Source organism: Priapulus caudatus, unplaced genomic scaffold, assembly GCF_000485595.1.
Source record: "Priapulus caudatus unplaced genomic scaffold, Priapulus_caudatus-5.0.1 Scaffold1871, whole genome shotgun sequence".
Taxonomy (NCBI): Eukaryota; Metazoa; Priapulida; class Priapulimorpha; order Priapulimorphida; family Priapulidae; genus Priapulus; species Priapulus caudatus.
In genome coordinates this window covers 31090-46225 of record NW_014578932.1, presented here as the reverse complement: position 1 = coordinate 46225, position 15136 = coordinate 31090, and the positions used below count along the sequence as shown (strand labels likewise).

Below are 15136 nucleotides of genomic sequence, written 5' to 3'. Positions count from 1 at the left end.
TACAGCAGCACAGCTGATCATCGAGTTCGTTTAGGACTCAGCCATTCTAGCCGCCACGTAGAGACCGTGTACAGGATGGCGGGGAATTGTGCGTGACAAACCAAGATGTGTCGTGTGTGTCGTTCACCGATAGCCCGTCGCATGAGGCTGACTACTAAGAGGCTGACTAGGAGCTGAGCAGTGAGTGAGACTAGCTAAGTGTATTCTCTTGGGGAACGCAGCTCTATCTGCAACTGAGGTAGCGTCGGATGAGCGTAGGTACTTGACCAGAGCCGCGAGGGGGACCCAGGGGGGCTGAAGAATGAGTGAATAGTAATAGGATGGAGCTGAACTCTGTTAGCTGAGGTAGTTGAACTAGAGGGGGCGGCGTACTAATAGATGGGACTAACGGCGCTAACTCATAAGTCGAGGCCTAAACCGTATGGTATATTGAGGGGGGTGGATAGAGTGATGGGTATATTAGGATTGGCATTGTAAATGAGCGATTGTTGGTGGATTGGCCATTGACCATACATTGGGGCCCATTATCAATATTGCGGAGCCAATTCTCTATTCTTGCAAACCGACGTAGTAACTCACTAGACTAGCTATACGATAGCAAGAAACGCTGCGGGTGTGGCGGTAGGTTAGATTACCCCTAGCGCGGATACTAGACACATGGGGGCCACTCATGAGAGCGCTTTCCATAAAAATATATGCCTAATAATACGCGAAGGATCGTAGTTTTAGCTACGGAAATTTGGCTTAATGTTTCTAGTATAGAGGATATTCAACCTAGACTCTCGCAAGAAGGCGTTGCCGAGGCTTTGCAAGGCTATAATAGACTAGGCACTCGCTCCACTGCGCAATTAAGCCATTGACAGTGCCCTACAGCTAAAAGCCGACGGAGCTGCCCTCCAGGAGAAGAGTGCCACAGAACTATATGGCCATATAAGGACGCACGCTTTTGGCACCCCCGGCATGCTCCAAACCTTTGGCGCGGCGCTTTTCCCAGACCCCCTTTTTCCCGTACGAGCCTCGCCATTGGAACGTTGCGAAGAACGTTGCCAGCGCTTGCGGCGCGCGAGACGCCGGTAGTGTGGTTGGCGGGTGTGGGGGGATGGCGTGGACGGGGAGGGCGGCGGCTTTCGCGGGGAGTTAGGGGTGAGGGTGTGCAAGGCGGCGTGCGTGCGGGGGAGATGTGGCAGAGATTTCGACAGTCTTTCGTGTGGGATTCGCGGGGGCGAGCAGGCGGAGGCGTGCGGGTTACGAAACAGGATTACTCGGTTACAGTTTATAGCAAGTCAACACTGTTGATCCGCTGTTCGGGGGAGAGCGGGCGGGCCGAAGATGTCGTAGCGGCCTTCTGTGTCCCCACTATAGAATTGGGGCGTGAGGCTGTTGGGCGGGTGGCAGCAGTGGGGTATTCCGTGCGCCCGCCAATGTGCGGAGTTCGGCGCACCGCATGCCATAGCTGCCCAGCGCTGCCATAACTGTCGCATAGGACGTGGGTGGCCGGGGTTCGCGGGGTGGGCGCGCTTGCCGCGGGCGGGAACGTGCGCTGCGAAAAGAAATCGTGGCGACTTCAGCCGACAATTGGGTCGGGTGGGGTGGAGTCAACATTGGCTCCTTTCGCCGGGCGAACGCTTCTCTGAGTATCCCGTCTCATCTGACGCCATATCATTGTGTGTCGTTTTCACGTAACTGGGGCGGTGTACTTAGGCATAAATGGTGGCTGCGAGGTATTTGCGCGGATTGTGTCAGCAAACAAGGCGAGACAGGAGGCGCTTCATACGAGCGCACACATGTGTAGAGCCTTCTGCCAGAGGTTGTGGTGTTAGCGGAGCACCCAAATATTTACTAATAGTATAGCTGGCCGCTGAGTGCTGACAGCGCATTCGGCTTTCACGAGGGTCGGCTGCAATATGCTTTTTCGTTTATAGTCTCACCAATTGCTTTGACTTTGGATAAGTGGACTTTCTATATGGGAAAGTACCAGAGCCATACGTCTACTCATTTTGCACTTGATTACATCGTAGCCAGCGTGCTGCTTATAGCTGCAAAAACTTCGTGCTACCCCTGCGGTTCGAGGGGGGCCCTGATTGCTGTTGTGCAGAAAAACTTCGCAGAAAAACTTGAACTCGCCTGCTCGCAGTTACCTTCACGTCCAAACCCCTATACATACGCATATATACCGCACCGACTCCTCACGCGCTATCAAGCAACGCCTAGGATTATACAACATACTAGGGCTACCCTATATGGAATTATATGTGATATTACTCGTCAATCTGTTTGTATATAGGGAACATTTCCTATGTACATGAAATAAGGCATATATGATTTGCCGCCACGTATTATATACTTAATAAAACCAAGCTTACTTCGCTGCAGCTGCCGCTCCGTTTATATGAAGACCGGCCTGACGCATAATGAAATTACCACCCAATTCATAATAAAACTTCGGCAATAATTATGGCTGCGACGAGCAAGCCTGTTGGGGGGGCCGGGGCGGTTGGCTGCGTTCAATTATATGTGATTAGTTATGTCGTCGATTGTTTGTATTATTAGCTGCTTTAACAATTTCTTATTTACATGATTAGAGGCGTATTATTTCCGCATATATTATTATAAAACCCTGCTTATGTATCCGCTGCATATATTATGTGATTATTACGTCGTCATTGTTTGTATATAGCATGAACATTTCTATACATTCTCATATAGAATTTCATATATTATGTGATTATTACGTCGTCATTGTTTGTATATAGCATGAACATTTCTATACATTCTCATATAGAATTTGTAGTATGTAAATCTCATAGAGACGAACAGAGAGAGAGAGGGCGCGCGCACGAGAGACACATACAGCGGCCGAGAGACAGAGAGAGAGAGCAACAGAGACAGAGAGAGACACGGAGAGAGACAGTGAGAGACAGAGGAACAGATAGAGGGAGGGGGAGAGAGAGGCGCCGTTCAAATTTCGTAGTCTTCTCACTCATGTGTATAATATAATCTGGACGATTGGCAGCCCGGATCCGCGCGAAGCGCGAACAACGCCGCGTAGCAGCACACTGAATCATATTCCCTGCACTGATTCAAACACCTTCCTCAGTTCCCTTTGGGTATACGACAAAGCCCTATAATTGCTCAATTGAGCAGTTGTGGCGATTCCACAACTCTTTTCACTACGCACGTAGCTAGAGATTTCATACAAATGGTGGTAATTATTGGTTTGCTGCTCGGCGCGCGTCGTTTTTCTGTAATAAACGAATTTAACATTTTTGCTGTTTCATGCCCGGACATTATTTTGCAATTTATGGCGTCCCATAGATGGTGCAACGAGTCCAGCATGCAGCAAAGAAGAGCAGCTCAATGGAGCTCAGCTCTTTCATTCTATTCTTCCTAAAATTCTCGACTGCTCGCTGGCAGCAATGGATCCGTGCGCCGGCCTACCCACTCGGCGCACGGATCCATAGCTGCCAGCGCTGCATACTGTCAGCGGACGTTCCCGTGGTCGCGTGCGCCTTGCTGCGGAACTGCGCGCAAGATCTGCGGTCAGCGCTTCGGATCAACACCTCCTTTCGGCAACGCTTCTCTAGTATCCCGTCTCATCTGGTTCCTGAGATCGGCGATTCTATGCTCTAATAGCTATTTAGCTCTTGTACTATAGCTATTGTACCTAAAAGTTATAAGAGAGAGGCGCGGCGTAGACTGTAATTGGAAGACACAAAGTGTCAATCCTCGGCGAGCCTTGGCATCATGGCCGCATCACCTCCAGTGAGGCATGATACTCGTTTGCGTTGCACAGCTTGGCTGTTGATCATGAGGCGCTGAGCCGCGCCGACAACACACGCTGTTCCGCGGGATATATGCGCACGCGACCGCGGAGATGTTCAAGTATGAAGCGCTGCCCGCAGTGGATATACGTGCGCCACATTATCCTATTATCCTAATTGTAGGCCCGGCGCACGTATCCACAGCGGTCAGCGGATGATCTTGTGGTTTTATAAAATAGCAAAACATATACCCATGATACACTGTACATACTAATTCTGTTACGCTTGCAATAGGTCTTTTAGGGGCAAGGGCGGTTTGGGTGATGGATATGGCCCAGTCATATGTATTTAATACAAAAGTCAAATGCAAGCAAATCAAACCAAAGATGAATAAGACATCTAAGAACTCAAAGAAAGATGAATAAGATAAGAGAATGACGTTGGTGTATGGTCTAAATAGCACGTGTTAATGCCTGGGAGATTTGTCAAATGTATCACAGTCATTATACACAAACTGTATATATATAGAGCATGCAGACATATTGTCGCGCACGCGCTCACACACGCGCACACACGCGGACACACGCGCACATACACGCACACACACATACACTGCACACATACATTGCACACCCACACAGACACAGACACGCAGACGCATACAGGCACACACACACACACACAGACACGTACACACACACACACACACACACACACATACACGCACACGCACACACACGCATACACATGCATACACGCACACGCACACGCACAGGCACACGCACAGACACATACACACACACACACACACACACACACACACCACACAGGGGCCGAACCCGGGGGGAGGGGCACCCGGGGGGCCGAAGCGTCGGGGGGATGAGTCCCGGATGGGGTAGGTGGGGGAAGGACGACCTGCTAGGGGAGGGGGGCGAATCGTAGGAGCGTACGTGGAGGGGGACGACCCGTAGGATCAATGATCCATAGGACCAACGACCCTATATATATATATAGAGTATATATGTGTATAGAGAGAATATGAAGGGAGGGACATGTATGGGAGATGTGTATATGTATATATAGAGTATATATCGAGTATATATATATATATATATATAGAGTACCAACGATTCTATATATATATATATATATAGAGTATATATGTGCATAGAGAGAATATGAAGTGAGGGACATGTGGGGGACAGATGTGTGGTAGGCCGGGAAGAAAACAAGGAGAAAGAGGAGAGGGGCTGTGCGTGCTTTGCTGTTCTGTTATGTGAGAGTTATAGTAAAGTTTATTTTGTACCACACAAGTTTGGATCCTTCTTTATCATTTCAACCGTACAATTCAAATTTTTCGTTACACATACACTACACACGAAACACCCACCACACACACACGGACCCAACCTGGCCACATTGTATAGGCCCGGCGCACTGCACACGCGCACGCACACCACACACCTACAACGTGTTCAAACTGCGCTGGCGACGATGTGTCTGGAAAATCGGCAGATAACGGATAAGCCCTCGGCTTAGAGCCAAGCTAGCTGCCGTGCACGCCGTATAAGGAATAATGGGCGGGGCTTACGGTCTCACTAAAATGCAGATTTACGAGGAAATTCAAGGGCGCAGCATGCTAAATAGCAGTTGATTTTTGTTAACAAGCCACTAGCTATCGATTAAGACAGTTCGCGAGTAAATTGATGCGGCAGAACGTTAGATCAGCAATTTCCCGTCGCTGCGCAATAGATGTAAGTTTGGTGATGAGGGGCGGGGGTGATGCCTGTTTAAGCGTGGCACTGCATGCCAATCATCGGGCTGCGCCCTGGTTTCGACGCCCATGTTGTATTATCATAATTATCTGTTCTTGTGTCAACAAGTTATCAGCACTGGCATGTGCTGCGACCTATGGAGGTTGGGAGAAACAAAATAAAAATGGCTGGTTTCTGTTAACTCAAGGCTTTTGTCCTACTCATTATTTGTGTCTAATTAACGCCCACAAGATAAACCTCCTGACTCAACATGGTGTCAGAATCGTAAAAGAGACCGGAGACACAGTAAATAGGACAGTGGTGATGCCCCAGTTTTCTCAATTTGCCCATGTTTATGTGGTAGACAAACAAGTCAATGCCGTAATGTATGCATGCTACACGCGCCGTTATCCTACTGATCTTACTGGATTTCGATGAGGCATGACTTTCTGACTATCTGTGAACTTCAGTCACACGTTTTGCCTTTCCCCGTAGATAGTGACTAGGGCAGCAGTTCACAAGCCAACACCTAAGTCATTACGACCTAGAAGCGCGAGGGGGTCACAAATGGATCAAGCGGTTCGATAGATTCAGACAAGTGCTAGCCTCTCAGAAAAAGGGAGAGGCCAGAACAAATAGACACCCTCATCTACTCACATGGTGACTGAAGCGGAAGGACATCTAATGTCAACTGAAATCTAACGGAGATGAGAACAAGAATTACCAACTCACTAAAGCTAAACTGGATAGATATTTGTACCCGAAAAGAATGTCATTTTGAACGGGCACAAATTAATCACGTTCACGAAGCGAGGGGAACCTGCTGATTCGTTCAATCAGCCGATCTTTTCAGATCTTGCGGAAAGTGCGACTTCGGTACACATGGCACTGAAACGAGTTAAACCGATAGGCATGTGTAGGACTTAAAGGACGGCAGATGTCAAGCGTCTGCAACTGACGCTAGACGGTCGCCTTAAGAACCGCCAACAAGCGCTCGCAGAGCGAAACCGATTCGCAAGCAAGCAGGGGCATATCGCGAGGGACGCTCCCCCATGCCGGCGAGTCACCAAAGTCAGAAGACTCGAGATTTCAATGGGCGTCCCAAACGTCCACGCCCTACACTGGCATACAGTGTAACAGTCAGAAGCATTTCAGCGCAGAAAGGCAGGCTGGAGAAGTCTCGCGCCAACTGTGGACCAACCGCCGCCGCAGCGAAAACAGCCGTGTCCAGCCAAAGGTGAGAATGCCATTTGCAAGAAAATGCGCACTCAAAATGTATTGCGAATTCGCAAATCAGTCAGACGAGGTTGCTTGCGCAGGGTGTAGCCCCATCACGCGCTTCAGGGAGCACCTACAAATCTCAACGAGACGGGATCTTTCGTGAAAGTAAGTAAGATAGCAGATTCGTTCATCGTGTGGAAAATCGATACGGGTGCCGAAGGTTACGTGGTCAGCCATTAAAATGTACTGCGCGAACGCTATGGCAAAGTGTCAGGCTTGCCAGGTCCTAAGCAGAGGCGCCTGGTTGCCAAAACTCGACGCTGCGGATGTTTCGTGAAACACTTGAGAAAGATCGCGTGTCGCGAATAACGCAACATCTAGTTGTTCGTGAACTACGAAAACAACTCTTGGCAATCAAGCGATCAGGAAACTTACTCGTTCGGAGTCAGAGGTCTCAAGGAGCAAGCCTACTAAGTGGAAAAGTCCAGATTTCCTGAAGCTGTTTCATGCCTTGGTAAAAGAAGGTGCGATGAGATAAAAAACGAGACAAGTGCGCAACCGTACCGATCCACGCCGCTCGTGTTCCTATTAGCTGCGTAACGAGAAAGGCAAGGAAGAGTCTCAATCGCATGAAGGGCATGGGTAGTTATTCCAAGGATAACCGAACAACAATACGGTGTGGCTGGAATGGTTTGTGCGCCAAACCGCAACGAACTGCAGGAATCGCGAAGCGCTGATCAAAGTGAAATGAAATGGAACACGTGTGAAAACGATAGAAACACATTCTACCATCTGTGGAACTACACACTAGCGCGTCTACAGGGAGCAAGAGGTTTTCGAAAGCTCGACGTCTTAACCCAGGTTGGCAGTTGCCTCTAACGCAACAGGAATCGCTAGCTGACCACGTTCATCAACAATTCATTCGGGGTTTGTTTTAATAGACTGATCCTACGAATCTCATCGCGCCTCGAAGACTATTCCAGCCTGAATGCAGGACATTCTTAGAGGGCTTAGAATGAGTTTTGTGTCATATGGATAACATTCTGACTCGAAAGAGATCAAGGCGAACACATCGAGAGATGCCCACGCTGTTCTAATATCTGAAGACGCAGGTGTTACCCTGAATGAGCACAAGTGATGATTCTGCAGTCGAATACAACAAGTACACTAGGGTACAATTGTCAGCGCGAAAGGCATCTAAAACCAGGACCCAAACAAGGATAAGGCTATACAGGAGACTGAGAACTGAGCCAGGGAACACACGGAGCTTAAGACGTCCTAAGGCAGCTCAACCAGGGGAAAATTCGTCGCGTAACCTAGCGACCAGAAGCGAGCCATGCTTCGACTCGTTAACCAGCGATGGAAAAAATGCTGGCTTGGAGTGCAAGCTCAGGACGTGGCTTTCAAGGACTGAAAGGCCATGTCTGCACGTCGACTGTATTCTTGCGCTGTATGAATCGCGAGCAAGAGACAACGCTGCGTCTCACGCTGATTCGTCGTCGTATGGATAGAAGCCGTCATCAAAAGCCCCAAAGCAGAATGACAATGGTGTGGAAACCAATCGCATACGCATACCACGTTCATTGTCTGAATACGAGAAAGCGTACGCGCAGGTGAGAACCCAGCGTGGGCTTGCGATAGGTTCGCAGAATAATCTGATTGAGAAACATTTTACTCTAGAAACGGACACATAAGCCGCTTAGTGCCGCTTCTTGCTCAAGAGGTGAGAGAACCCCCCGCACGAGTTCAATCGGCTTCAAAACCCGATGAATGCGCTAGGCCAAATACGGCATATAGCAGTTCCAGAGAAAGAACTGTATACCGAGTACGCCCTTGTCGAGGCACCAGTGTCCTAGCGCCGCCAACATCCGAGAAAGTGAGAACTCCACGCAGTGCAATCAAAGCCTACGTGGAGTTAATGCGTGGCAGATCTGCGCAGCCACCGAAAAAACGTCAGGCTGAAATTCGATCAAAGCAGTCGCGAGAGCGAAGTGGTGCGGCAAATCGTCAAATAATGTCAAGATGGTGGCTGGACAAATCATGAACGTCAATGGAGCGCTGTTAGCCGTCTACAACCAGTAGGCAGGTGAACTGACTGTTATGGACCGGGTACTGAGAAGGTGNCGGTGTCGCTGGACGTGATTTGCGGTGCCGGCGTCTTAAGCATGGAGGCGAGCCGGTGATATCCTGCGGCTAATGCGGAGCGACTTTAGAACCGCTCAACCGTGGGGTTTTCGCCGGGTGGCGGGTCAGCTGGATTACATGTTCTAAATGCGCCGTGAAGGTCCGTCAACGCAGGCAGCGGCGGCTATGTTGAGCGCTCGTGACGCGTTTGTGTGGATAGACGGAGCTACCTCCTGAGCGGTGGTATGGCAGAATAGCGGGGATTTCCCGTTAGGGGCCGCCACCGTCCAATGCGAGCGGGGTGAAGCCAAGCGAACGCGGATGCGACGGACGCGGTGGTTGGTGCGCGGTGCGCGCGTGGTTGACCATGTACACGCGCGTGGGGGGGGCGCCTATAAAAACAGCTGCCGCGAGCTGTCTCAGGGACTTCGGTACTCGCTCCCGACTCCAGACGCGACCGTGTGCTTGTAACCGTGAAGTGAACTAAATTAAAAGCAACATCAGTCATGGTATATATTCTCTGACTTGTCTTTGTCTATGTCTTTTGGCTACGCATACGACATCATAATCTACAACTGTATAGTAACGTAAACCTCTTCATTACAGTAGTAGTCGATTACTTCTCGCGCTATATAGAACTCGCGAAGTTGACGCAGCTATCATCGGAAGCTATAGTCAACCATCTTAAGTCGATCTTTGCGAGACATGGAGTCCCAGAACGCGTCAGGTCCGACAATGGACCACAGTATTCCGCAGAAGAATTCGCAAGCTTCGCGGATACCTACAACTTCACGCATGCCACAAGTAGCCCGCTGTATCCTCAAGGCAATGCGGAGGTAGAACGCGCGGTGCAAACCGTGAAGGACCTGGTGAAGAAGGCAAAAGACCCATACCTCGCACTGCTAGCGTACAGAGCCACACCTCTCTTCAACGGGTACAGCCCGGCAGAATTGCTGTTCGGGAGACGCGTGCGTACAAATCTTCCGCAGCATCCGACCAAACTAAACCCCCGTTGGCCGGATATGGACAATCTCGCTAAGACAGAACTAGAGTACCGCAAAAAGACGGCGGAAACCGCTGACAGACGCCGTGGTGCGAGACAACTCATTGAACTGAAGGAGGGAGACAATGTGTGGGTTCGTGATAAAGACGTCGCCGCTAAGGTCATGCACAAAGCGGAGACACCGCGATCGTATGTTGTAGAGACTCAATCTGGGTCGTCCCTGAGACGAAACCGCAGAAGCTTGTGCAAGCTTAGCCCAGATATTGAGCAGGATTTCGTCGAGAAACCGCCAGATCGCGAAGTACATGTGAACACCCCGCAAGCAGTTGCGCATCCCAACTCTGGACAGTTAGTTCGTGAACAGGACATTCCATCCCGTGAACTGAACTTCAACCGCCACGAGGACAGTATCAGTGAAAGTACTGATGGACAGCTCAAGCCTAGCCAGTATGTGACTAGGTAAGGCAGAGTGTCCAAACCATGTGATAAACTAGACCTGTGAACAATTTGTTTAGCCATATAGGGTTAATGTAAGAATAGTGTTCAAAAGGAGAGTTAATGTGTTTGAAACGATAAAGTGTTGATGCGTTAATGTGGTTACATAGCATTCAATTGTTGCGGTATTATATAATCTTTGTCAGGAATGATCTTTGGATAATTTGGACTGTATGGGAATTCATATCTGCAAGAGCTGCATTATTAGTTTTATTTTCATCTCAAAGGGGGATGTTGTATTATCATAATTATCTGTTCTTGTGTCAACAAGTTATTAGCACTGGCATGTGCTGCGACCTATGGAGGTTGGGAGAAACAAAATAAACATGGCTGGTTTCTGTTAACTCAAGGCTTTTGTCCTACTCATTATTTGTGTCTAATTAACGCCCACAAGATAAACCTCCTGACTCAACAGTCCAGTGAGACATGATACAAGTTTGCGTTGCACAGCTTGGCTGTTGCTCATGAGGCGCTGAGCGGCACCGACAACACGCGCAGGATATATGCGCACGCGACCGCGGAGATGTTCAAGTATGAAGCGCTGCCCGCAGTGGATACGTGCGCCACATTGTAGGCCCGGCGCACGTATCCACAGCGGTCAGCGGATGATCTTGTGGTTTTATAAAATAGCAAAACATATACCCACAATACACTGTACATACTGTAATGCTGTTACGCTTGCAATAGGTCTTTTAGGGGCAAGGGCGGTTTGGGTGATGGATATGGCCCAGTCATATGTATTTAATACAAAATACGCACCACACACCTGCAACCCTAGCCTACTACTAATATATGCCGCACCCACGCGGGTACATTCCGCGGCATTTGTTCCGAAACTCAGGGGTTCTGGCTTTCGTAGTCCCCCTTCTGCCATGTTGGATTTTTTCCGGTTACACGTGAGCTCACCGGCTCTATGATCAATCGTCAATTTACGACGTTAGCATCTCACGCTTCATGATCAAATGTCACTCTCCGTATCCGTCCTTCCTTCCGATCCGACTTCTGACACCATGTAAGTTTTGTTACTTCATATTTATAGTCTATAAGTTATATATAACAGTACTTTGTTATGACAAGACTGAAACACGTTTTATTAACTCTACACACCCGCGAGCCGAGAGCGAGCGACCACTATCGAAATGCATACACAACTCTGGTCACATAACCACGTATACACAAAGCACGCCGGCCAATCTACAGTAATTAACCTACACGTTCGAACTGCGCTGGCGACGATGTGTCTGGAAAATCGGCAGATAACGGATAAGCCCTCGGCTCAGAGCCAAGCTAGCTGCCGTGCAGGCCGTATAAGGAATAATGGGCGGGGCTTACGGTCTCACTAAAATGCAGATTTACGAGGAAATTGAAGGGCGCAGCATGCTAAATAGCACGTGATTTTTGTTAACAAGCCACCAGCTATCGATTAAGACAGTTCGTGAGTAGATTGATGCGGCAGAACGTTAGATCAGCGATTTACCGTCGAAATAATTAGATGTAAACTTGCGTGATGAGGGGCGGGGGGCGATGCCTGTTTAAGCGTGGCACTGCGTACCAATCATCGGGCTGCGCCCTGGTTTCGACGCCCATACGGTCGAGTATTTTTCCTCTATTGTAAAAGTGTAATTTAATCAGAATATCATTTAATTTGGCAGATACTAGGCATGCGATGAGAAATATCTTTTACGATTGTACGTAAAAGTTTGGTACGATTCTATAGGTATCTTTAGATTATGTTAGGCAAGGTTAGAGTTAATTGGCTGAATTTGGGCTAGCCCATCAAAATACATATATATATATATATATATATATATATGTATATCTTTCAAATAGTTGTCAAGTCTGGCTTTAAAATTATACCTACCGTTTTGGTCTTGACGACGGATGCTGACGAGGCCGAAAAGCACTCGGCATATATATATCGCATAGATAAATAAATAAATAAATAAATATATATAGCATATATATATATATATGCTTTATATATATTATATATATATATTAGAAAATCACGCCCTCGCTACTTCAATGTGGCGGCATTGCTCTGTGACAGGTCCATTGCTAGTCTGATGTAGATGGATAGGGCACGTGCACGTCGGCGACGTGTCGCTAAAAGGTAATGACGTAGGCCCGACCCTACGCATTTAATCTGGAGTGTGAGATGCCTATAGAGAAGGTGCGCATCGCAAATCGCGCCCTCGCTACTTCAATGTGGTGGCACTGATCTGTGGAAGGTCCCTTGCTGTACCAATGTACAGGGATAGGGCGCGGACACGTCGGTGACCTGTCCACAAAGGAAATGACGTAGGGCCGACGTTAAGCATTTAAAATTGTTTATACGCCTGTGTGTGCGTGCGTGTGAGCGCCTGTGTGCGCCCGTGTGCGAGCGTGTGTGCGCATGTGTGCGTGTGTGTGTGTGTGGGTGTACGCCTGCAACGCGTGGATGCGCAACCGCGCGTGCGTGTGCGTGTGCCTGTGCCTCTGTGTGTGTGTGTGTGTGTGTGTGTGTGTGTACGAGCGTCTGCAACGCGTGTGAGATGCGTGCGCAATTGATATCATTGTTACTCGAATAATCTACCCCTAATCTCTAACCACGTTCGTCACATAACCCCGTTTCGCGCAGTATGCGCTTAAAATTTTTCAGCAGCATTGTGGCGAAATAAGCGCCCGTATGGCGACAAATTGTTTCACTCCCGCCCGTATGGCGACAAATTCTTTCACTCTCGCCCGTATAGCGACAAATTCTTTCACTCTCGCCCGTATGGCGACAACTTCTTCCACTCTCGCCTGTAAGGCGACAAATTCTTTCAATCTCGCATTGCAAGCGATACCGGCTCATCAAAATTCAACGGCTGAAACACAGAGCCGCCTAGCCGACATTTTTTGGAGACAGAGACACGCACAGAGACTATCGCTTCATCATCATTAATGAATCAGTCATTTGGTTAATGGCGACTGGACAATTACGGCCATTACGGCCATGCTATTACGGCCATACGGCCATAACGGGCAAGGCGGCTATTACAACGCTTAAGCAAACGTGCTTTCTCGGTTTTTTCTGACGCGCCTGCGCTGATGTCACTTCATACCTCATCAATCATGCCCACAACTCATCGTCGTTCAGCGGTATGGCCTCACGATTCACGACCCATTTACCAAGTGGTACCGCCTTTGCCTACCGGTGGGGCCTCACAACCCTCGCCCTGAGTAGGTTTCACAACTCATATTCCACATCACTACACATATTCATATTCCCTACGCTTCATCACGCTTCATTACGCTTCGTAAGCTACCCTACCACGTTTCCGGCCACGACGTCGGAGCACTTCACACGCAGATGGTAGAGATCTAGAGATTGTATGACGATTGTCATACGCTGACAATCCAGTAAATAACGCTACTATACGCTTGCACCCAGCATTCGCTGTGATGCAGCAGGACACTAAAGTAGCACACGCGTGAAATAAACGCCTTTATGGTAGGCGCGCAAGGGTTCATTCCCTCGACATGGGAGACCCCGTCTAAACTTTTAACTCCACGTTGGCAGCCGTACTATACCGTGGTCGACAAACTTTCTCCACTGCCACTTTGTAGTAAGGCGCAAGGCCAAGAACGTACTTGCGATGTACATGTGTGTAATCTTCTACCCGCATACCCATTCTTGACATGGGATGCGCCTAGAACCATGCTTACGGGTCGAAATGCCACACGTCACGACCAATGAGTCAGGGTCGCTGGCTGACACACGGCCTCTTTCGTCGCCGCCACATAACAGCCGATCAACCAATGCGTCAGGGACGCTGGTCGCCGAAGGGCCTCTTTCGTTGAACCCCCGCGACGAAAAGCATGCAGCCAGTGTGGCTAGAACGCCAATCACTCATAGCTGTGATGCAGACGAGTTATTGTCACTCGCGCAGTATAGCTGCATGCGCTAAAGGGCAAAGTATATTCGGCGTCCATGTAATGACGCCACCCTACGGTCATTTGATTAGCGGTATGCATCCCAAATTTCATGATGCACACTCCTACTCTATAAGCGGCCAATTAGTTAATTAATACTGGCACTAAGAATAGCTTTACGGCCTCGACGATGTGCAGCGTGTGCACCGTTAGCACTAGTCGTGTTAATTAGTAGCAATAATCGTATTAGCATGTTCGTAAAGCGCACTATAAGTGACACGCGCTTCATTTAAACGCATATATTCGACAGCCGCCGTTTAAAGCGACCCTGGTTGTAACCTGTTTATATTCGGCGGCTTGTACGCGACCCGCGTTCTAACAATTTGTTTCGCGCCCGCATGAGGGCAATTACCGGGCAGTCCTTGTACATACTGCCCCGGCTATAACATTGTTCACGTATTCGCCACCACTTCACATTGTCAGGATTACGCAAACAGCAGTCAAGACGACGAATGGCATCTACCAACGCGCGCCTTGCACCTGCGTCGCCTGCGCCGGCATTAGCATACAGGATACCTGCGCCAGAAGCCAGCCGACAGCAGCAGAAGCGGCAGCAGCAGCAGCTACCAGCAGGGGCCTGCGCCGCCTGCGCCTACACCAGCGCCGCCGCTGCTGCATCCGGGCACCTGCAACCTGCCTGCACCTGCGCTTTATGTGCCAGCGTCGCCGCGGCCTGTTCTGGCGATACATGTGCTGAGTGGCGATGGGAGCATAGGCTACCTGCCCCGCCGCAGCCACGCGACACCGGCACGGCGATCCCCGACCTCTCTTCCCCGGAGCCTGATGACGACGACATCGACTCCTCCGACGACGATCCATGA

At 49.3% G+C, this 15136-nt stretch overlaps 1 protein-coding gene across 1 annotated transcript; it reads left to right on the top strand.

The window, feature by feature from the left end:
- The first annotated feature begins 8758 nt into the window (after window positions 1-8758).
- On the top strand, window positions 8759-15136 carry LOC106817800. Its single transcript, XM_014822496.1, has 3 exons — window positions 8759-8814; window positions 9444-10322; window positions 14977-15136. Exons 1-3 carry the CDS (start codon window positions 8759-8761, stop codon window positions 15134-15136), a joined length of 1095 nt encoding a protein of 364 aa, XP_014677982.1.